General features: G+C 39.1%; 3 protein-coding genes across 5 annotated transcripts in view; all 3 read left to right on the top strand.

Annotated features, from left to right (window-relative positions):
• snx15 (sorting nexin 15) overlaps positions 1-5,827 on the top strand; it is a 5,848-nt gene extending 21 nt beyond the window's left edge. The window contains exons 1-9 of one of the 2 annotated variants that reach the window (XR_008386318.1): positions 1-204; positions 836-871; positions 1,285-1,405; positions 2,178-2,293; positions 2,584-2,875; positions 3,793-3,942; positions 4,035-4,244; positions 4,625-4,834; positions 5,191-5,327. The exon at positions 1-204 is cut by the window's left edge and continues 21 nt beyond it. Coding sequence is in view for 1 of the 2 variants with exons in the window: in XM_053629186.1 (XP_053485161.1) it covers positions 103-204; positions 836-871; positions 1,285-1,405; positions 2,178-2,293; positions 2,584-2,875; positions 3,793-3,942; positions 4,035-4,244; positions 5,191-5,303 (1,140 nt within the window). In the remaining variant the exon portion in view is untranslated. Of the gene's footprint in view, positions 205-835; positions 872-1,284; positions 1,406-2,177; positions 2,294-2,583; positions 2,876-3,792; positions 3,943-4,034; positions 4,245-4,624; positions 4,835-5,190 lie in introns of both variants that reach the window. The other variant, XM_053629186.1, reaches the window with a different exon arrangement.
• A 1,491-nt stretch (positions 5,828-7,318) lies between these two features.
• On the top strand, positions 7,319-14,954 carry prox3 (prospero homeobox 3). Of its 2 annotated transcripts, none has more exons than XM_053629184.1 (6): positions 7,319-8,349; positions 9,506-9,710; positions 10,365-12,086; positions 12,816-12,923; positions 13,283-13,483; positions 13,571-14,954. In XM_053629184.1, the coding sequence occupies exons 3-6, from the start codon at positions 10,536-10,538 to the stop codon at positions 13,757-13,759; spliced, it is 2,049 nt and encodes a 682-aa protein (XP_053485159.1). In that variant the 5' UTR covers positions 7,319-8,349; positions 9,506-9,710; positions 10,365-10,535; the 3' UTR covers positions 13,760-14,954. The 2 variants fall into 2 exon arrangements, with proteins under 2 accessions (XP_053485159.1, XP_053485160.1); XM_053629185.1 differs by having other exon boundaries at positions 10,578-12,086; positions 12,816-12,947.
• Positions 14,955-16,842: 1,888 nt separating this feature from the next.
• Positions 16,843-22,671, top strand: tmem179ba (transmembrane protein 179Ba). Its single transcript, XM_053629189.1, has 5 exons — positions 16,843-16,994; positions 18,034-18,224; positions 18,414-18,551; positions 18,676-18,754; positions 19,869-22,671. The coding sequence occupies exons 1-5, from the start codon at positions 16,896-16,898 to the stop codon at positions 20,025-20,027; spliced, it is 666 nt and encodes a 221-aa protein (XP_053485164.1). The 5' UTR covers positions 16,843-16,895; the 3' UTR covers positions 20,028-22,671.
• Positions 22,672-23,556: the final 885 nt, after the last annotated feature.

Genomic DNA, 23,556 nt, shown 5'->3' on the forward strand with positions numbered 1-23,556 from the left:
GGAAGTAACTGTCAAAAATCCAAACACTAACCTCACGTATGAAGCAGATAAAACAGACTCAGTTTTGTTGCTTTCACAGTATATTACCTTGAACGTTTTGTAATGGCTAGGAAGACTAAGAAAGAGGAATACTATCGTTTCTTCAGCGTCACAGAGCCACGCACACACGAGAAAGGACACACGGAGTATAAAGTAACAGCAAGGGTTAGTAGCATGCAGGCTAGTTAGCCACCAGACTCTTATTCAGCCTGATGAGTGCTGGTTTTCGCCTCACATTTGTGATAAACGTGGATTATTTTCGGATAGTCTGACTTTAGCACATTTATCCGGCTTCTTTGATCTTGAGAAGAACATTTTATTATCATATATTTGATGTTTATGGAAACAGAGAAGAAATCCATTATGATAGACAGTGCGTCAGTAATACTCATTAGTTGGCTGGGTGCCTCAATAAAACTCGTGACACAGGGCATGAGAGACAATCCCCGTGACTGCCCTTGGCCTGTTTGCTCACTGGGCCAGATTTTAAGTGTCTGCCTCCTGCCATAGTGACACGTTTAGATTAGATAAGATTAGATGGGATTTATTATGAAGATCTTGAATGTACTTTGTCCTCTTGTACAAGCTGTTTTGGACAGACCTAAGTATTTTTCTTTAAAAAATATACAATACGAACAACGACAACCACTGAAGTTTAATGAAATATAAATCAACCATACATAACTACTAATAATAAATGTACAGTCATACAAGTGAAGTAATAATCAGCTTTCTCTGGTGCTTTGTTTCTGCAGTACTGTATGAATACTAAACTGCCCCTCCACTTTTCTAACAGTTTGTATCAAAGAAGAGACCAGAGGATGTGAAAGAAGTGAGTAATGATTCTGTTTACTTATCAGGAAAATAAATCCTAACCAGTGACATTTATTGGGCAATTATTTTTCAGTCTGTCTGATATCAGAGGAAGTAAGCAATGCTGATAATGATTGGATTCAGTATTGCTTTAAACAGACAAGGTGATAGTAGCTGATTGCTTTCTAGATCAGTTATCATGTAAAGAGCCCAAATACATAAGTAAGTGGTAATAATGTCCACAAAAAGACTGGATTGTGAATTGAAGTATATTGTGGCGATGTGGAATTGAGTGTTTGTCTTTAATGTAAATTGACATTGAGTATATAAAGAATCACAGTCACTAGGTGGCAGAAACCATAATGTCATGCTGGACAGTAGGACTCTGATTATAAGAGCTCTGTTAAAAGATTTTGTGTTTTTTATTGGCAGGTAGTGGTATGGAGAAGGTACACCGAGTTGAAGAAGCTGCATGGAGAGCTGGCTTACACTCACAGGAACCTGTTTCGAAGACAGGAAGAGTTTCCCCCCTTTCCCAGAGCACAGGTCTTTGGTAAGATTAAAATATAATTTATTTGGCAATGTTCTCCTCACATTTTGCCAGCTGCTAATAAAATATCAGTGGATATGCTCTGTAAATTGGAGGACAGGAAAAGACATAGTGTGGATCTTCCAACCACTAACGACAAGAAGGCATATTTACTTGCCTGTAATTTAGAAAGCTCTGCCATTTGCTCTGAAATTCATATGTTCTAGGCTAGGCAGTAGTCTTTCATGCGTTCAGTGGGTGTGGCTTTGGAGGGAACAGCTGAAGGGATGGGCTGTATTTGTTTGAATTTTGAGTTTCAAAACGACTAACTTCACTTTAGGGAAGTATTCAGGTGAAGGGACTGCTGTAGTCCAATATAACGTGACAAAGTCCAACTTAGAATGAGATACAGATATTTTGCTTCTTTCTTTTTTTATACTCATTTTTCTATTCTAACTTTCCATTGACACAATTATTAATGTAGCTAAGTAATGCTGAGCCTAGCATTAACCTCATTAAAATAAAATAAAATATTTTAGCTCTTTTAATTTTTCTGAATAAAAGCTGTTAAAACAGTATTTTTGTGAGCACTGTGATGACATTTGGTCCTTTTTGGTCCTTGCAAACAGTCAACGGGTGAGATGGAGAGAGGGATATGGAAAATATTCCACTATTTAGCCTTTTGTGAGGACATTTAGTCCTGTTTGGTCCTCCAAAGGGCTAAGTATGTCTACACACACTGGCCTGTCTTTTTCCTTTCCCATTCTCCATCTTTCTCTCTCTTTGTTTCTCTTAGGTCGGTTTGATGAGGCGGTGATTGAGGAGAGGAGGAAGGCAGCAGAAGCCATGCTGCTCTTCACGACAAACATTCCTGCATTGTACAACAGTCCTCAGCTCAAAGAATTTTTCAGGGTCAGACACACACCATATATATATATATATATATATATATATATATATATATATATATATATATATATATATATATATATATATATATATATATATATTTTATATGCAGTTATGCACATGCACCTGCCCATTCACCTCTTCACACATACTCATTTAAAATGACTCATTACACCATTTATGTATTAGTATATATGTACATGTATGTGTGTGCAGCAACACATACAGAAATCAACATCAGCTTCTTGATAAATACTGATGTCATTCTTTATTTTATTGTTTTATTACCTTAGGGAGGAGAGGTGAGAAGACCATTAGACCCAAGCATCTCTTCTTCTATATCTCTACCTCCCCCTCTCATCCCTTTACCAAAAGGGGCCACTGGCCAGGGAGCTGAAGAGGAGACAGGGAGGGAGGCTCCGATTCTGACCCAGGAACTGGAGTCTACGTTGGGTGAAAAGGAGCTTGGTGAGCCCGAGATGGCAGTGGAAGCTCTCAGTAACATGGAGATAAGCCCAATACAAGAGAGACATGAAGAGAAAGAGGAAGCAGAAGTGAATTTCAGCACAGACCAACCGATCACAGGTTCTTTCCTTTGATTTATTTATTACAAGGACAGAGCAGAATTATGCATTCTTGTTGTAACCTATTGCATCAGATGACCTACGTGCCAACTGCGGTAGTAAGGAACATTTGATGTAAGGACTATTTCCAGATAATTTCTTCAATAAGAAAAGAATATATAGTCTGACACCAACAGTGTATAACACATGGATGTGTGCTATTGTAATTTAGGTTGTGTTAGGTTCTTTATTGTCTTCAGAGAAGAAAGAAGTTTACACAAATGAGCTACCCAGATTTAATGACAAGACATATCTTTTCTCTGTTTGTTCATTTTACATAGTCATACTGGTATGTATAAATATTATATACAATTTCATTCTTCCTTCCTTTAGTTTCCTTATAAAGGTGTTTATTACAAACTTGTATTTTGGAAGAACCAGTGTCCAGCTTATCATTCAGATGGCTTGCAATACAATTCTAACATCAAAGATTTAAAGAAACATGTCATATACATTGCACCCAGACAGCTTTATAACATCTCTGTTTCCAGCAGAACATGTACACCTTACCCCAAGCTTATAAACAGATTATGTTTTGTATGCATGTAAACATAACTTATGAGTCAACAAAAAAAAAAATGCTGAAGGAACAAAACATTCTTCTGAAAAAACGTCCTGTATTACCACTGTTCAAGTGCCAAAACGTCTATAATAATGTTCCTAGTGCAAGGCATCAAAAATGGGATTTTCTGGAGAGATCTTTAATATTTAATATTGACATTACTTACTGATTAATTAGAAACATACTTATCAGTGCAAACCTGTATGTGTGAACTTTTGCACACATTAGTTCAGACTGGTTAGTTCTAGTTTTGTCATATTGATTGAATTGACTGAAGGACTGTTTAAATTCCGTCTGGTTTTCTATGTTTATTACAGTTCCCAACCCTGAGCCTCCTGCTTCTCCATTACATCAATCAGAGGAGTTTGATTCACTTTTCGACTGTGTATCGGAGGAACCTGTGGATGGCGCACAACCCCTTCTCTCAGACAATGACTTAGCCATCTTTGACCCATGTGCTAAAGAAGGTCTTTACCACCCATAATCAAGCTCTCTCTTCGTAGTAAACTATTCCTGCAGTATTCTTATATGTTTAGTTTGGTATCATCCTGCCTCTCAGATCTGGGCTGTGGATCTCCTGATCACTCTGAGCTCCTGTCCCTCAAACTGACCACTCAGGATATTGCAGTGTGTGGTGAGGAGGCAGACTATGTGGTCCAGGCAACCAGTGAGATGACTGCAGCCCAGGAGAGTGAGAAAGAGGGAGACTACAGCACAGCGATAAAGCGATACAGAACAGCAGTTGAAATCCTAATGAAAGGAGTGCAAGGTGAGGTAGAGAAAGAAGATTCCTGGTATTGCAGAGTAGAAATGAGTAAGACTTGATTTAACTTCATATGAAGCATGGTCTGAAATGGTTCAGAGTGTATTTTTTCTACATTATTACATTGTATTCAGATGACAGTGAATGAAGCAGTTAGAACTACTTCTGCCGTTTTTTGGATACAAAAACACCAAATATACAGCATGTGTCACCCGTATATATCTGTATATAACTGACCAAGCTCTTTAAAAAAGAATTCTGTTTTGAAACTTCCCAGTGAATAGAGTAATTCCAATAAATCCTGTCTAAAGAGGTTTCCTTTATTAGGATGAATGGTATGAGTAAACAGAAGCAGGATTTCCCCCCTATTATCTTCTCCAATTTAGTCACCTACAAGTCAGCTCTCTCAAGACACATGAAGCCAGCCAGCTCCTGCTCATTCTGCATCACAGGGCTGTGTAACACAGTTGGAGGGAAGTGCTATCTTCCCACTTCTTCATACCTGTGCTGGCAGGCCATGTTTAGCTAGTGTAGCTGTGATTGACAGGAGAGACAAAGAATGCCGTCTGTATCTTCCAGGGAAAAGGATGGCCAAGGTAATGCCGGGATTCAAACGTGCGATCTCCTTACGACAGGGCAAAAACTTTATTTTTTTTTATGCCTCTGTGTAACAACACACATGTAGATTTTGAAGAGGTTCTGTAGACCGAACATGGCCTGTAGAACCTCTTCAAAAGTTATAGCCAATATATAGGTCATGACGTAATGCATTGCCATTCATCCAAGTCATATTTGATCTTTACTGATGCCTTAAGCGTATGTGAAGCCAGATCACATGCAAAACTTGAATAACTTTTGGAGAAGTTTCATCATTTTGCTTGAGCTGTTTAAAGATTTGGAGATGTTAACGGCAGGTTAGAAACAGGCTAACACCTTGTGCTTCACTCTGTAGGAGATGTGGATCCTCAGCAAAGGGATGCAGTGAAGAGGAGAGTAGCTGAGTACCTCGAGCATGCAGAGCGACTGCTCTCTTCTCACACTCCTACTCAACAACACAACACGTAGCGTGCACACACACACACACACACACAGAATTACATACCTCTGCCACACTCTCATGCTTCAGTATAACTCAAGTGATACTATTCAACAACCTACAATACGCATGAAGAGACTTGCATACACTTTCACATTTTTATTCCCGCATCTACTTACTAGCTTTACCTTACCTACAGTCCCAACAGGTCTATGCATATGACATGAGCACGAGTTCTCCACACTGTTCTTTTCACACTATGGTATTAAAAACAACTCAGATAGTAGACTACCATTTCCTTTTCATGACATTTCATAGAATAATGCATATTTATAACCCACAGCTGTATTTTACTGTATTTATATTTAAATTAATTATTGTTAATACTTGTTATGTCTTTGTTGGATTATCTGTTCTTTTGGTAAAGAGGAAAAGTTGGTACAAATGACTGAGTGTAATTGCTTAAAACTACCACCAGGTGTCCCCATTATGCATCATGTCTAAACTTTACCGTTTCTATGGATTAAATTATATGGTTAAATATTACATTTAACATATTTACACGTTTTTAACTTACTTGGACACCTCGCACACAGTTTACGTTTGATGCCCAGCGTTTGTATTTTTAGTTTTACTTGGGGCTAATACAACTAACAAATAAAAGAAGCCTATAGGCAACCACTTAGCATCAATCTGCAGTCTAAATGTCACACTTGTTAAGAGTTGACAGCTCTGACAGTGGGATTTCTTACACATAATTGCATAGTGTTATTTGTATAATAATAATAATAATAATAATAATAATAGACAAATTAACAAGACATTTTAAAACTTGATCTGATTTTTAATTTAGATTTTAATAGACACTTTAAACAAGTATGACGTACCATTATATAAAAACTGCTTGAATGCACTGATTTCAATGTAGTGTTCAATGTAGTGCATTAGCGCCAGTGAAAAACTAAAGGGCACTAAAAGTATCTTGACTTATCAACTGTGCGAATTTTATATTTCCCTTGAAAACATTCATTAAAGGAAAGGTAGGTCCATCACTGCTACACACACTGTGTTAAAGCAGCATTATATCCCTCATTTCTTTTGTGGGCAGAGGGTAAAATAAAGGATGAATAGAGGAAAAAAAAGAGAGCAGGCCGCAGAACACAGGTATGAATAGAGGATGAGCGGGATCATCTCTTCATTGTCCATGCATGGAAAATCCCTCCCTCCCTTGTTTTTTTTTCACCCCTGTTATTCTCCGTCTCTCGCTGTGCTTCTGTGTTTGTGAGAGTGGAGAGATGTGGAATGGAATGGAGAGGTTATTGCACCTGTGTGTGTGTGTGTGTGTGTGTGTGTGTGTGTGTGTGTGTGTGTGTGTTTAGAGAGATGGATGAAGAGACAAAGAGACAAAACGGGGAGGTGGACTGTGTTTTGGCATTAGCATGCTGAGAGTGTCAGCACTCGATGTGCCTCTGTCCCCCTCTCCATCCCTCGTTCTCTCGCTTTCTCTCCTGCCGATCTCTCTCTCTCTCGTCAGTGTCCATAGCAATTATGCCATCAAAACACTCCAGCCAAAGAGGATAATTGCATCCTGAGTGCTGGGGAGAGAGTGAGCGTCAGAGTGAGTTAGAGTGTGTGTGTGTGTGTGTGTGTGTGTATGTGTGTGTAAAAGAGAGAAGGCGAAAGATTCCGCGAGTTAACACAGAGACGTGTGTGTGTGTGCGTGCGCGCGCGTTCATAGAGTGAGAGCTCGAGAGGGCCACAGTGCATTACAGTAAGTAAGGTTCTTCACAGCACCGTAGGAGTCATGTGGTCAAAGATCAAAGAATCAGTTTGCTCTGCTAAGTGCACTAAAACATCAAACTCCAAACCAAATCTTTCCCTCACACTCTGTTCTATGTCTCCTACAATAGGATACATAGATTCATTAATGTTACTTTGTGTTGCCGAATCCAAGTACCCTACATCTACATCTCTAAAAGGATATGCATTTAGTATATTCAAGATATTGGCAGATGAGTGATTATTGTGTACCACGTCTGGAAAATGCTGCATACACAAATCTGTGCATATTTTTGTCTTATCTTTGTCTTCTATTTATTTACAAATGATATACTTAGTCAGATCCTCTTTTTCTGTGCTCCATCTCTATTACCTCTCACACTCTCTCCAGCTCCCTCCCTCTGTCACCTTGCCCAAGGCTTTGTTTTGAGTGCACATCCACTTTCTCGCAAAGGGAATCAATAGGCAAACACTTTGGCAGTCCATCGACCCTCGCCAGTCTCTCTCTCTCTCTCTCTCTCTCTCTCTCTCCTTCTGGCTGCCAGTTTTTTTTTTATTCCAGCCGCATTTGAATTCATACTGCAATATGTTTGATCATGACTTATTCAAATGAAGCATTTTCATTATGTCTCGTACTGTGGAAAAGGACGAGGAGTTCATAATGCTGTGCACAAATGGCTAAAACACAGTCCCATACATTTCCCTGCGCTTTGTTCAAATGACTCATAAATTTTAACAGAGATGTTGTCAGTCGTTTGGCTCCTGTTCAAAGGATTCCGTTTCCTATGTGCAGTTGTCACCATTCAATGGCATATCCAGCCTTCAGCCTCAAACCCATAAAGGGGTTAGATAATTGATCTTTTTGTGAGACCAGACAATCTAACAAACATTAGATTTTCGTCATTTCACCACATGAATATTCACAGGAAAATAAGGATAGATTGACTTATTTCGTTTAGTGTTATCTTGATCTGCATGTGTGCCTTCGTGAGTGTGCTGTGCTGTCATTTTCTATTTTCATCTAACCTTTGCTCTAGTATTGTTTGTTTTTGTTTTTGTTTTTTTAAATTTATTCAAATGTTTTTTTGTTTTTTTTTTTTTTTTTAAACTCAGATCTAGCTGTCGGCTTTTCTTTATTAAAAAGGCTTTGTGTCACATTTTCTTGTTTCCATAACAACAGTGGCGGCCGGTGATTGTGGGCCCCCGGTTGGTGTCCCTGAAGTGGAGGAAAGGTGTGGACTGATTGGAGCATGAAAATAAGCAAGGGCATAGAGATACCATAACTACTTTCACACAGTAAGATGAAGAGGTTTGCTTGCCAGAGTGGTAGAAATATCCTAATGAGGCGAAATGTGCGGCACTAAATGTCGGTGTGGAGGCAAATATCAATGCAAGGGCATCTGAAATGTGTGGGCCAATCAGAGATGTGTAAATTCTACTCGTTAGTTTGTAATTGTCCCTCACCTCGGTGCGTTTTGGTAACGTGATAATGACGTGACACTTTTTCAGCCAAAGTCAAATAGACGGGATGGAAATTTACCCCAAGCGGAGAGAGACACTCGGGCTTTGGGTGTGACTCGGGCTCCAACTTGCCACTCCACCTTTCACACCTCAATAAACAAATAAATGCATATTTTGAGTAAACACACACAGATGTGACATCTTGCTGAGGCAGAATTGATATTAGGAAATCATTCATGTCGTGTGTTGACTGTAATCATTAATTATCTAGAATTTTCTTTCTTTTCTTTTTTTTTTTGGGTAACACTTTCAGTGATGTCTGCTTACAGTATCAGAAGGTTTAAATCCCATCTCTGAGAGGTCTGTTACTCATGCAGACTTAATTAATCATAGCCTACGTATCTCATGTAGGTTTAAGATGTCATTTAAACATTAATGTCATCATGTACCCTGTGGGTAGACTGTAATGATTCATTATCTAGATTTTTCTCTCAAAAATAATTAGCCTATTTATTATTTACATGTTGTTGTTTATTTACAATCCCTGTAAGAGTATTTTTTTTTTGCCTTTCTGAAGGTTTAAAATCTTTTGACAGGGGTGTTCATGCACAACATATGAATCATCTCTATCTTATGCGTGTTTTTCTAGCCTATGTGTAGTGTTGTATTTTGATCAAACAGCTTGTGTATTATGAAGACCAAAACATTAACAGGCCTACCATTAGGACTATATGGTCGTGATCAATTTGAACTATGGAATAAATAAGATACACCAAATTTCACCCATGTGTAAAAGCCTGGAGAGCTGGTGTGGAAAACTCGCAAACTTCATGCGCCTCTACTCAATAGGCTAGAAGCAGAGTGAAATACACAATATACATATAACAAAATAGTAAAAGGTTTTAGTATCTCCCTATCTCTGTGTGTGCGCGTGCGTGTGTGTGTGTGCGTGTGTGTGTGTGTGTGTGTGTGTTCGTGTTCTGACGGACAGTCCCTCCCTCACACCTCACGCCCACTGGACAGTAAGAGCGCGGTTGGGAAACGGAAGGAATCGCAGCAGCAGGAAACTCGGTGGCACTTTCGGCGCTGCTGCTCTGCATGACCACAGGGTGACGGTCGCCTCTTCAGGAATAAACACCACCAGGAAATCATAGTTCAAAGTGACCGCCCGAGCACGCCTTCACCTACACTGTTGTGTAAGTTCTCCTTACAATTGTTTTATTGAGCGCTATTTTACTATGAAACCTGTTTAATTCCCCCTTGAGGAATAGCTTTGTTCGTTTCTCGGTGAGTGAATGTGTGCGACACGGACAGCGCGTTTAGTGCGAGCCCGTGGATCCGGAATCCGGAGTAGTCCAACACGATACACTTTCAGCGTATTAAACATCATACCCCGCCTAGGAAACTTGTCTTGAAAGATGTCTATAAACACTTACTTTCCCTGTTTCAGTTCATAATAACTCTCGTGACGACATTATTATTATTATTATTATTATTATTATTATTATTATTATTATTATTATTATTAGGCTATTAGATTATTCATCCTCTATGGCGGATAAACAGCTTGCCATTCACTTCTAATAATCGCGTGCCATCTGTGACATTTGAGAAGATAATACACAAATTACAGCGCAGCAGTATCTACCAATCTGATTTAGAATAATGGAGGTGATTTATTATTTTTTCTGAAACCCCACATTTTAATCTTGTTTAGAGCTAAAACAGTTATGCAAGTTGTGATGCACCATTTTCACTGTATAGCTCTGATCCTTGCTTGTAGATAGTGCACTATAGTAATCTCATTAAAAATATTTACCTTTTCTCGTTGTCTCTAATGTGTGCGGTAGAGGAGAAAGCAAGGGAGAGAGAAGGATGAGGGATATAGAGTCAACAATCTGAACAAACAGTGGCCACAGCTGTCCATGAGCTGATAATGCACACATGCAGTGAGAGGCAAAAGAGAGGAAGAGAGAGAGAGAGAGAGATGTTGCTGACAAAGATAACAGAGAGAGGCTCACATGCAGTTTTTAAACACTGACACAAGCAATTTTAATGTCCAGAATTCCAGGCTGAGGAGTCGAGGGGTGATGGATTGCCCTTCAGATCTTTTCCAGCAGCAGCCGTCCCAGGTGTGCCACTTTGACCTGTACCACAGTCCACCGGAGTCCACCTCCACTGGCCCCATCATTTCTCCTCTATTGCACCCCAACAGTGCTTCCCAGAGGTGGGGTGGATATAGGCAGGGACAGTGCTTATTCTCTGAGCTGCCAGCACATGAGGAGGGACAAGAGGTCGATGCAGACAGGTTTGGGAGAAAATCAGCTACAGGAGGAACCCCGATTCCACAGTACCGACTTGGGGAGAGGAGAAGAGGTTCTGGTGACTGGAGTCAGGACCTTCTGAGAGTGAAGCAACTTAGAGTGGACAGTACTGTAAAGAGAGAGGCAGAGGCGGAAAGAGAAGGGCACAGAGATAGGAGGAGTGTAGCTCAATTGGTAAGAGCAGAGAAGAATGTAGAGGAAAGAGGGCGGAGGAAGGAGAGCAGGGAGGGGAGGCAGCGGCAACGGCGTGAGCTGAAACTCCAGTTAGAGGAAACCAGAGGGAAACTGCTAGAGCTTCAGCGCAAAGTGTGGCAAGTTTACGGAGAACATCATGAGGAAGAGAAAGGAGGAGAAGGAGATGATGGAGTGATGGATGAGACAGCAGAGATGTTCTCTGAAGGAGAATCCGATGATCATCTTGGCAGTGGGCTCTATCCTGCTTTGGGTGCTAATGAAAAAAAACATGAAAGTACAGGGAATGAGAATTCTGAGGTGTTTCCCGAAACCCCCGTGGACCTGGACCTTGACATGGAGCTGGACGGAGGTGGAGTGTGGCTAGGCTGCAGTCTGGTGCAAGGGGAGTGGGAGAATATAGGTGGCAGTGAGAAATTTGCTCAGGCTCTGAAGCAGGAGCTGTCCAGCGCAGTGGCTCGAGTCATTGACAGGGTTCTCCATCTCTATGCTGAAACTGACCAAACACCACCTTCTACTGCAGTTCTAGCCCAGGAGATTCCCAGTAGTAGGTCACTAGACCCAAACCCAGATAAGAAGCAAAGGCCTGGGGTGGCTGCCAGTATGATAGAACAAGCTGAGGCACTGCCACTGGTTGCAAAGAGACCTCAAGAGAAAAGAAACCCCCTAATTCAAGGTAGACATAAGAACCTTCTGATCCCTCAGGCTAACTCCAACTTACCCCTCTTACCCCAGCCCCATCTTTCTGCACTCTTACCACCAAGGAACAAAGACTCCTTCCTGCCATCCTGCCCTCCAAACCCTCCTCCGCTGCCTCTGCCTCTTCTCCATTACACCATGCAGCACCTCTTTACTCGTTCTCTTTCCAGTATGCCACTCCACAAAGACGGGCTCCCCAATGAACCCTTCATGGACTTTCGCTCGCACAACCCCTCATTCCCTCCTCTGCCTCTGCTTGGCCAGTTAAACCCACCTCTCGCTGATAGAGGGAGAGATGAGGGGATGAGAGTAGGAATCGATGGAGGAGATACAGCTCTCTATCTTGGTCCTGGGGCAATATCCTTTTTTAACAGAGGCTGTAATAAGGAGAAAGGGAGAAAGAGTCCATATTAATATTTTGAGAATTGGAGAGAGTTTAAAATTGAAAATGTAAAAATTGAGAAAGTTGTTTGCCAATTTACATATTAGATTATATTTAGTTTGTAGATATAACAATTAGTTTACTTCTATGTGTAAGAATTAATGTTTTATGAAGGTAATACATTTATTGATAATATAATTAGTATAATACTGTATATTGGTGCTAATAGCATATATATATATATATATATATATAATGTGTGTGTGTAAATATATGTATATATATTACGTGTTCGAAATTCTGTGTTAAACGTTACAGATATATATATATATATATATATATATATATATATATATATATATATATATATATATATATATATATATATAGCTGTTATGTTTAACACAGAATTTCAAACACAAGTAATGTTCAGTAAAGTCTACAGTGTCATGATTGCTTTATGGGTTTGTATTTTATGCATAATAACAATTACAATTATTTTTATTTAAAAAAAAAACAATAAAATAAAATCATAAAATTTTAATGGCTCAAATAGTAAACATAGTTTATAGCAAATGCTCACCTTTAGGCCAGTCAGATATCAATATTCTTTCCTAAAAGGCTCAGTGTCCTCAATTTTCTACTTATCTTGTGCCATTGTGTGATTGTTTGTGTGTGTCACGCATTTCCTTAACTCTCTGAACTCTCAGGAGGGTCTCTCTCCATGTCATCTGAAGAAAGCCAAGCTAATGTTCTTCTACACACGCTACCCCAGCTCCAGCACACTCAAGACTTACTTCCCCGATGTGAAGGTGCTCTGTCATCATCATGAGAAAGTGATTCTACAAAAATGCTGATGCAAAACATGATGTCAGACAGTGTCAATTATTTCTAACCATTAATATATTTGTATGACTCCTGATGATGTGCAGAAAATGAAATTTGATACTCCTCCAAATAAAAGCCCTTTCTTTTAAACCTATTGTGTTTGTGTAAACCTAACAGTACTTGTTAAACCTATTGTGATTAACAGTATTATATATCAGTCATAGTCTCCAGTGTATCAGTGTGTTTTTACTCAATGGAAATATAAGTTTATGTGGTGCTTTAGATACATTTAGGTGCATTTTAATATGACCTAACTTTTGCTTTTTGTCATTCTCCTCCATAGTTTAACCGCTGTGTCACCTCTCAGCTCATTAAGTGGTTTAGTAACTTCCGGGAGTTCTTCTACATTCAGATGGAGCGTTTTGCACGTCAGGCAGCTCGTGAGGGTCCTGTCACAGCCAGAGAGAGGGGACTGCGTCTGAGCCGAAATTCTGAGCTCTTTCGCATTCTGAACATGCACTACAACAAGAGCAATGACTACCAGGTCAGAGTGTGTTGGAGTGCATGAGATTTCCCTACATTTGTGTGAATGTAAACAAGTGTGTGTATTAGTGTCCTGTTATATTTCCAGGTGCCAGACAGGTTTGTGGAGGTGTCTGAAGTGGCACTACGGGAGTTCTTCACCGCTATCCAGAGTGGACGTGACGCTGATCCCTGCTGGAAAAAGTCCATCTATAAAATCATCTGCAAACTCGACAGCCCTGTGCCTGACAGCTTCCGCTTGCCAGGCTGCCCCATGGACACACACCGCATGGTCTAAAGATGTTCATGAGCAGTTTCACACACCCACACATGCGTGCGCGCACACACACACACACACACACACACACACACATACACACACACACATATATACAGTGTAAGGATTAATGTGGATAAATACACAAACACATTGACAAAATGGATTACAGTTAGCATACACACCCACACACATATTGCCTGATAAGAATCAGTTCAGATAAGCTGACAAAAATACATGTATATTCAAACACATACACACACTACATGCCAAAAGTTCAAAAGCAAAAGAAGCCTTCCAAAAATAAGCCCCCCAAAGAAATTATTGACCATAATGTGTTTATTAAGACATAGGGGTTTGGCCAAGTGTATGCAGTAATAATCTACTAACTGACTGTTAATTTGTTTTTGCATTTTACATTTAAAAATTGAGTTGATCTAACATATGTGATCTCACATTCAGATGCTCCTGAAAAACTGATTCAGGTATATTAAATTAGGAGTAAATAGATAAATTGGTCAGTGTTAGCATTCAAAGACCATGAAGGCTTTTCCCATACAGCATGTTAAAATATGAGCACCTCATTGCAAACCAATGAATGAGTTTACATAAAATAAGTCAAAATGTCATTATACATGTTGTGCTGTACTTGCTTTCACGCTTTTGGCATGTAGTGTATACACACATGCTTAAATATCATATATACCATTTGTATAATCTGATAGTGAATTAATGGTGATTTATTACCTTCCAGATTTTAAGGGACAGAAATACATATGGCACAAATAAAGAAGTCAGTGGCCTTGTTGAATGTATAAACTCGAAATAGGTCATTGACAGGCATTTTGGAATTTTGGCTATACTGTTCCAGAGAGATGTGTTATTTGAAGGAAGATATTTAAAAGGATTTTTCTATTTAACATGCTGAAACCTTATTCACGTGTATTTATCCAGAAAGTGACGAGAAAACAACCGTGGCCCTAGATGTGGTTTACTGTAATTTTATATTCAATTTGCTTATTTGTCATAATGTTTGCTATTAAGTGGCTATTTCATAAGACATTGAGTGTAAAAATGTGAATTTTGATGTGATGTAGTACTACTTGTAATTAAACGTGAAAGTTCAAGCAGTTATACTGGCAGCATTTTATTACATGCATGCAAAACTATGCAAACTCCATTGTCTTCTTGACAATCACACATGATAAATTGTATTAGTTCCTGTGCAATGATCAGCAAAAATGTGTTTGCATAGGAAAAAAAAAGGGGGGGAGGGGGAGGGGGAGGGGGGGGGGGGATTTCAACACTTGCAGCCAGAACAGACTACAGTTTGCTAGTGTGCTCTTTCACCCTAGATAAGTGCACTACATATGGCTTGATATAATCCTTCAATGATCTATGAAATTATTATGCAATTAGAACTGTGTTATTAGTCTAGTGATATTAAAATGTTAAAATGTATGTCAGATCACCTAGTGAATATCTACAGAGTGAGTGTTTGAGCACAAAGGGTTCTAGACTCACTAGAACAGTGGGACATCTAAACCTTATGGAACAGTTGTAGCCAAAACAGCGAAATAATTACATGAATGTTAATTGCACAACCTTATACTGATTCAAGCTAACAACATATTACACAATATTTCAGACATAATTTAAAACATTATTTTAAATATTGCCACCTCACAGCTACATGGTCCAGATTTCAGTCCTGAACTTGGGTGAATTTCTGTGCATGTTCTCCCTGTCTGTAAGATTTTCCTCCAGTTTCTCCTTTTTTCTTCTCCCAAAAACATGCCCCTAGGGGTGAATAAGTTTGTGAATGTGTGTGTGCATGGTGCCCTTCCACTGACTGGGGTCTCAGGATGTATTCTCACCTCACACCCAGTGTTCTTGGGATAGGCTCTGGATTGAACAATACCCTGATAAGGATAAAGCAGTCACTGAAAGTGAGTGATTGATTGAGTGATTAATGAGTGAGTGAGTGAGTGATTGATTGAGTGATTGATCAATTGAGTGAGTTATTGATTAATTGAGTGATTGAGTGACTGATTGAGTGACGAATGAGTGGTTGATTGATTGAGTGATTGATTGAGTAATTGAGTGATTGATTGATTGAGTGAGTGAGTGATTGAGAGAGTGAGTGATTGAGCGAGTGATTGAGTGAGTGAGTGATTGAACAAGTGATTGAGTGAGTGATTGATTGAGCAAGTAATTGATTGATTGATTGAGTGAGTGATTGATTGATTGAGCGAATGATTAATTGATTGATTGATTGAGTGAGTGAGTGAGTGAGTGAGTGATGCACCAGCTCTCATTTGTCGTCAGTTTGCATAACTGGAATAGGTTTGGCAGGTTATGGCAAGACAATATGAACCTCATTTCATAGCACGTTTCTCTTCTGTAATGTATCCTTTTTCTGAATAAAACAGAAGTTCTAGTGAAATGTATGGTTTAAAGGACTCATTTAACATGGTTTGATTGTACTGTGGAAAAATGACACTGTAGCAGTGGATAATATTTTTCTGTTCCTATACGTACCGGTGAAACTTAGTTTAAAAAAAAAGTCATTGCAGTGTGATGCAGGATTAGAGAAACAAAAAAACAATTATGTTTTGAAAGGGATCGACACTGAGGAATCGTGCACAAAGGGGGGGGGGATCAGTTCTCATTTCAGATTGTCTTTAAGATCATTTTTGAGGTGTCGTGCTAGCCTAGGATAATATCCTTTTCAAATCCAGAGTTAACTACATACGGGACATTGGGAGCGTAAAGTGTAATCACCTGACGAGGAGCGCGAGCCGATGCGCAATGGAAAAACAACTCCATCCTGTATTTCTGCAGCCAGTTCGGACATGTTCTTATGAGATACACGAAATTCTGCGACACACACGCTAAAGATTAACTTTATCCCTTTATAGCTATTTAAAGTCATTGCGTTTAGCCCTAATTTATTCCTACAGATGTATGAATCGACATGTTAATAAATAAAACACTTGTGTAAGCAAAATAGATCACACTGCTCACACCTTTTTTTTTTTGGTAGAAATCTTATCACTTTTTTTGGTTCTGGGTCTTGCTCATCCCTATCCCGCGGTGCATGTGTGTGTGTGTGTGTGGAGCGCGCACGGTTCCTGTAGGCTACTCATGACTCGTGATGGCGCTTCCGCGGTTGCTGCTGCTGCTTGAGCTCGCGCTCCATGCCTGCTGCTTCATCTGCGGAATTATCACCGCCGCCTCCGTCACTCTCTCTCAGGTAAACAACAAACAGCATTTTCATCAATAGTTAGTTTTATCACTGTATATAATGTGTTTGTTTTTTTTAAATAACAAAGGCGTCGTGAATTACACTGCTGTGTCATTCCTGTGCGCAACACGCGTCTGTCAGTGTGAAGCAAAATAAAGTTAGCAACAAAACTTTCCTGACCGAAATGACAACACGTCAAACCAAACCTTCTGTTACTCAAAGCCAGTTTTGTCCTGCAATAGCCTAGTGTTAAGTCAAGCTATAGTGTAACTCTTAAAGAAACTTTTCCAGCCTTTCGATCGTTTTTTTGTACACATGTCACCTGTATTTTACATAGCAAAAGAGGATACTTTAATACTCTAAAGTTTCACTTAAACAAGAATAAACTCATGGAACGGAAGGGAGCATTAAACTGGCCTCGTGCGTCATATGACTGAAAACATTTCAGACATGTTGGGTATTTTTTTTTAAGTTAGTGTAAGAGGATTAGCATTAACACAAAAAAGCCATGTGACTATGGCGGGCAGATTACACAGTCCGTGTTTCTAGGAAGTGCAGAAATAGAACATTAAAAATCATGTGAACATTGCGATGAAAATAAGGAAGCGGATCAAAGCAGACAGTGCGTCTCATTTCGTCTCTTCCGCCTCTGCCCGTTTGACTCGGTCATGTGACCAGCTGTCGCTTTGTTTCTGTGTAAAAAGTGGCCTACTGACGTCAGACGAGTAAAGAGAAGTGCGAGTAAAACAATGCGTGTGATTTCGCTTTCACATTGTCCACACAGGGGAATCCCATGCATGTAGGACAATGGCTTCATGTAATAGTCTTAAAAACAACCAGAAAACAACCTGAAGTTAAAAAATTTAAACTTGTTTATTTGTTTGTTTACTATTTTGTGTAATTTCTCATCAAAATACCATAACTCTAATCCTCGTGATTGATTAATTAAGCAATTAATTCATTTATTTATTAATTCATTTCTTATTTATTTATTTGATTACAAATCAGTATTAACTGGACTCTCACTGACTTTCACATTCACACACAGGGTGATTTTTCAGGCAAGTGTTTGCTGTACGGCTCTGTGCACTTCAACGTTTCAGAAATTGACATAGTCTGGTCCAGCGCTCCTTCTCTCTGTTACTTCGTGTCAGGCATCTCTGTGTGCGTAGCCGTCTTCTGCTTCTCCACCACCCTCTACTGGGTCTATTCGAGCTGTGTGGATGGAGATGTCAATAGGTGAGAGGTTTATTTGTTTCCTGTTAATAATGAGTTTGAGTCACTAAAATACACAGAAGTATTAGCAGTGTCTCACTTAGACGTCCTCCTAACTGAAATCGTTCTTAAGGAATGCATGTGAAGGTTTTAGTAGTGTAACTTGCATGATTGCTTGTCAGTTCTCACATGTGCATCTCCTTCTGCTTTAAGAGAGAGAATATGGATGACTTTCTCATTGCTTGTAAGCGGAGTCTTCCTCTTCTTCCTCCTGGTGACCGGATGCATCCTAAGAGTGGGTCGAAACACACTTTGTGAATCCGTGGTCAAGGAAGTGCCCAATATATCCAGGTGAGAATCTCAATCATTTGAGCGCTTTTCTAGGAAATCTATAATTGGCTAGGAAGGTGCTTGGTATAAACAGAAAAAAAGTAGTTCTTGGTCAGTGTAATGGCTGGTGATTGTGTGTTTGCAGCTGTGATCAGGCCCAGAGCAAGACATGGAAAAGCCCTTTGACTGGGTCTAGTTTCTACTCCAAACTACACAGTGCTGAGGTATGTTGCCACATCTCTCCTGCTTTAATCATCTGAATGTGTGATTGTATTGCCAAAGCAGTGCTGTTCCTCTTCTGGGAATACCAATTTTATTTACATTGCATTAATCTTTTCTCCGGGTACTCTGGTTTCCTCCACTAGTCCCAAGGCATGCGTTGTAGGCTGATTGGCATGTCCAAATTGTTCGTAGTGTGTTTATGTGTGTGCTCAGGGTGCCAATCAGCCTTGTGCACTGAGTTCCCTGGGATAGGCTCCAGGCTCCCCATGACCATGTGTAAGATAAGCAGTATGGAAAATGAGCGGATGGACGGTTTCAGCCCGTATTCAATATAAACTCTTTATGATGTCTTACAACCTTCCACCCTATATTTAAGAATTCAGGTGTGCTCAGTGTGTATGCAATGTAGTGATCGTTTGTATTGTTGAGGAGGAATGAATAATAATTAAAAATAATAATAATAACAGTAATAATAATAATTTAATACCGTTTAATTACAAATAAAATGTATTGTTATTAATACCTGGAATAAACTTTCAGTATGCTTAATTAAACTTGATAGCTAATCCTTAATTAATCCTTAATCCTGGAATTATGGGATTCCATGACCAGTATTGGGAAATACTGATTATAAAGTATGAAATATTATTTTACTTTACTTTATGGGTCACAGTTGCATTATTAAAATTTGTACATTATTATATTTCCTATTTCAAAGACAATTGGTAACAAAAGGATAATGTTGAGAACTAAGCATTTGCACACCTCAGACAGGCCAAATCCTATTATCTACTGTTATTTATCCCATTTAACTCATGAGTTCACACAGGTGTGATGATGAGTCACCCACACATTCACACTCTTGCCAGACTCAGCAGTAATCAGAAAGTTTTTCACACAAGTGTGAGAAAATGTTTGTTGTTCATTTTCCTTAACCATTTCACATTATTCATTCATTTTGCATCATGATTTTGTTGCTTGCCTGCTTTTCACTGCATGTTCTCAGCTCTGCCTGGACTGCCTCATTTTAACATATATGTGTGAAAATTTCATTATGATTTTCTTTACTTAATTATTTTTTGTATTTATTATCATCTCTCACTCTCTCCCGCTCAGACGGCAGTGTGGGTGAATTTCTTCTGCTGGATAATAGTAGTTGTTCTGGTGGTGGTCCAGCGTAGATGGGGCTCTGACTACAGCACTCGTGTAGAGGATCCCGGAGCCAGTCCTTCTGAAACAGAACCCTTCTTCAAACGGCCAGAACACCCCAACTGAACACACACAAGATGGCACAGGCACTGTGGCATGCACACATTAAACACACAATGAGCCAATCACAGATTGAGATAAACACACAGACACACACACAGATGCAGGCACAGTACTAGTTTTGGCTACCTCGGTCAGTGGTCGTGGTTTTGCTCCCCAGTGATATGGAGGCCTTGTTGCCATGGCTACTGACCAGCAATTGGCAGCAGTAGCTTGGCAGCTAAAAGAGTGAGGTTGCCAGATTGGTCTTACTGATTCATATTGATCTAAATGCAAATTAAAATTCACAAATCTGACTAGATTGATGAGTACAATTCCTTATATAAATGGATAATTTTTGTGTGACCTGCTGGTTTCAAGTTCTGATAAAAGCTTTGGCATGTGTTAAAATTCCAGAAGCATTCTTGTGTGGTAGTATTATAGTGTAAGTAAATGGAAAACATAGTGGAACAAATAAGTGCCTTGAGACTTAGATTTTATTATATGTGTTTTACAGTGCTGAAAGTTTAAAACTTTATTGGTATCCTTTGTGTGTTTATACAACATTAGCTCCACCTGCTGTCAGTTTTTATTAGTTCTTATAATGCTTGTCCAGATGTTCAACACAAGTTTTTTTTTGTACTATATTTTTGCTGTCACAGAATTTTACCTAGAGTCTTCCTTGGTTTCAGATGTTTCAGGTTTAATGATGCTGTTAATGTGAAAATTTAATTTTTGTGATATATTCACACCGTATATAACTTGGAAATGTGTTTATTATATACAGTGCCATCCATTAATATTGGTACCTTTGGTAAATATGAGCAAAGAAGGCTGTGAAAAAATCTCTATTGTTTAACCTTTTGATCTTTTGTTCAAGAAATTCACAAAAAATACTCTGCTCTCATGTATATCAAACATTTGCAAACACAACATAGGTTTATAAAAAACATCTTTGTCAAATATAGGTGTGCAACAATTTTTGGCACCCTTTTACTTTTGCCAAGATAACAGCTTTGAGTCTTTCCTCCATACAGAATCTCACCAGATCCTTCAAATTTCGAGGTCCACACTGGTGGACTCTCCTCTTCAGTTCACCCCACAGGTTTTCTATGGGTTTCAAGTCAGGGGACTGGGATGGTCATGGCAGGACCTTGATTTTGTGGTCAGTAAACCATTTTTGTGTTAATTTTGATGTATATTTTGAATCATTTTCCTGCTGGAAGATCCAACCATGACCCATTTTAAACTTTCTGGCAGAGGCAGTCAGGTTTTCATTTAATATCTGTTCATATTTGAGTCCATGGTGCCATGTATCCTAACAAAATGTCCAGGTCCTCTGGCAGAAAAACAGCCCCAAAACATTAAAGAGCCATCACCATATTTAACCGTGGGCATGAGGTACTTTTCCATATGGCTACCTCTCTGTGTGTTCCAAAACCACTCGATAAAAAAACCCCCAACTCTATCCCATTTGAAGTTCTGGTAGTGTCTGGCAAACTGAAGATGCTTGAGTTTGTTTTTGGATGAGAGTAGAGGCTTTTTTCTTGAAACCCTTCCAAACAACTTGTGGTGATGTAGGTGACTACGGATTGTAGTTTTGGAGACTTTCTGACCCCAAAATGCAACTAACTTCTGCAATTCTCCAGCTGTGATTTTTTTTTGGCCATCCTCTTCACAGTGCGCTGAGACATTATAGACACACGTCCAATTCCGGGTTGATTCATAACATTTCCAGATGACTGGAACTTATTAATTATTGCTCTGATGGTGGAAATGGGCATTTTCAATGCTTGTGCTATTTTCTTATAGCCACTTCCCATTTTGTGAAGCTCAACAACCTTTTGCCGCACATCACACCTATATTCCTTGGTCTTACCCATTGTTATGAATGACTAAGGGATTTTGGCCTATGTGTTACCTCATATTCATACCCCTGTGAAACATGGAAGTCATGGTTGAACAATTTCCTGTTCCTAGTCACTCAGGTGTACTAAAAAATGATACTAACATATCAATGGGAATATGGTTCAAATATATTTTTCTCATATGAATTCATAGGGGTGCAAATAATTGCTGCACACCTACATTTAACAAAGATATTTGTTTGATAAACCTATGTTGTGTTTGCAATTGTTTGATATCCATGAGAGTATTTTTGTGAATTGTTTTTAACAAAAGATCAAAAGGTTAAACAATAAAGACAATTTTTCACAGCCTTCTTTGCTCATATTTACCAAGGGTGCCAATATTAGTGGAGGACACTGTAATTGTGAAAAAGCACACAGTGTGTTGGTGGGGACATAAATCTATCCATGGGGTTATGATAAGACTTGCATGCTGGTTGCCAAAACCATGTCACTGCCCACAGCACTAAATTAATCAATTACAATGGCTTTCCTGCTTTGCCCACACATAACGACAAGATGTTTTATTGGTTTATTACCATAGAACTAATATAGTCCTCTTTGTGATCATTGTTTTTATCTGTCCAGATGTATTCTGCACCATTCTGAACCATGTGAAAATTGGTTCTTGCCTTTTTTGTTTTATTATTATTATTTTTTTATCTGTAAAATTTATTGGACACCATCGTGCATGGGATATCATCTGGATATTGCTGTATTAGTTTTCCATCATGTATTTTTTATTAAATGAAAAGATAAAAATGTATGCGTTACATTTTGTTTGAATTCATTAGGGCCTTGGTGAAATTTAAATTACTCCTAGTATTGCGATATAAAATAATGTGAATAGCAGTGTTGCCAGTAGTATCCCAGTGGTTCAGCCTTTGATCAGAAGGTTGTGAGTTCAAATCCCACCACCTTCAAGCTGCCATGGTTGGGTCCTTTATGCATAACCCTTAACCCTCAACTGCACAGTTGTATCCTGTCTCAAGTGTAAGTTGCTTTGAACAAAATTGTCTGTCAAATGAGCAAATGTAATGTAAAATTTGGGGACACAACAAAACAGCATCTTTAACAAAGCAATGAGAATCAGGAGCCTACAGTTTGACAGCATTTTTAGTGCTTTTATTTATTCACCGTTTTCCTTTACACCAGCTACATACATTTGCTGCCTCTGTATCATCTCTATATCTCTTTGTCTCCATAACTTCTCCTTCCTTTCTCTTGATAGCTTCCTGAGATTGCATGTCTGTGCCACAGGCCTTGTAAGAATGCTTATTGTCTGCCAACTCCTGCATGTGCATCCGTGGACATACCATTAATTGACCTTGGTCATCACCTGCAGAGAGACAGAAGAGGGAGACAGGAAGAGGGATGGAGGTGGACAGAGTGGTGAAAGGAGGAATGACAACTTACAACAACAAGGGGACTTGAATAACAACATGAGGCAGTAGCAACAAAGGAAAGTAGAGCAGCGAGCAAGGCATTAGAGGGTATGAAGTAGCCAAAAACGTCAGAAAAACTTACTGTAACTTACTTGGTGAAGTAGACATTCAGTAAATACTAGTATAAGATTAAGAAAGTGGTAAGTGAGAAAACATAATTTTCGTCCTGCCTCCCATTCATTTTCTATGACTAAAATTGAATGG

The sequence above is a fragment of the Ictalurus furcatus genome, chromosome 7 (genome assembly GCF_023375685.1).
Source record: "Ictalurus furcatus strain D&B chromosome 7, Billie_1.0, whole genome shotgun sequence".
NCBI classification, from domain to species: domain Eukaryota; kingdom Metazoa; phylum Chordata; class Actinopteri; order Siluriformes; family Ictaluridae; genus Ictalurus; species Ictalurus furcatus.

Excerpts from the sequence above, each read along its gene's own strand:
- prox3 (XM_053629184.1), top strand. The coding sequence starts at position 10,536 with ATGCAGTTTTTAAACACTGACACAAGCAATTTTAATGTCCAGAATTCC. Across the intron at positions 12,924-13,282 it reads CTTACTTCCCCGATGTGAAG|TTTAACCGCTGTGTCACCTC; the intron begins GTGCTCTGTCAT and ends TCTCCTCCATAG. Across the intron at positions 13,484-13,570 it reads ACAAGAGCAATGACTACCAG|GTGCCAGACAGGTTTGTGGA; the intron begins GTCAGAGTGTGT and ends TTATATTTCCAG.
- tmem179ba (XM_053629189.1), top strand. The coding sequence starts at position 16,896 with ATGGCGCTTCCGCGGTTGCTGCTGCTGCTTGAGCTCGCGCTCCATGCC. Across the intron at positions 18,225-18,413 it reads GTGGATGGAGATGTCAATAG|AGAGAGAATATGGATGACTT; the intron begins GTGAGAGGTTTA and ends TTCTGCTTTAAG. Across the intron at positions 18,755-19,868 it reads CCAAACTACACAGTGCTGAG|ACGGCAGTGTGGGTGAATTT; the intron begins GTATGTTGCCAC and ends TCTCCCGCTCAG.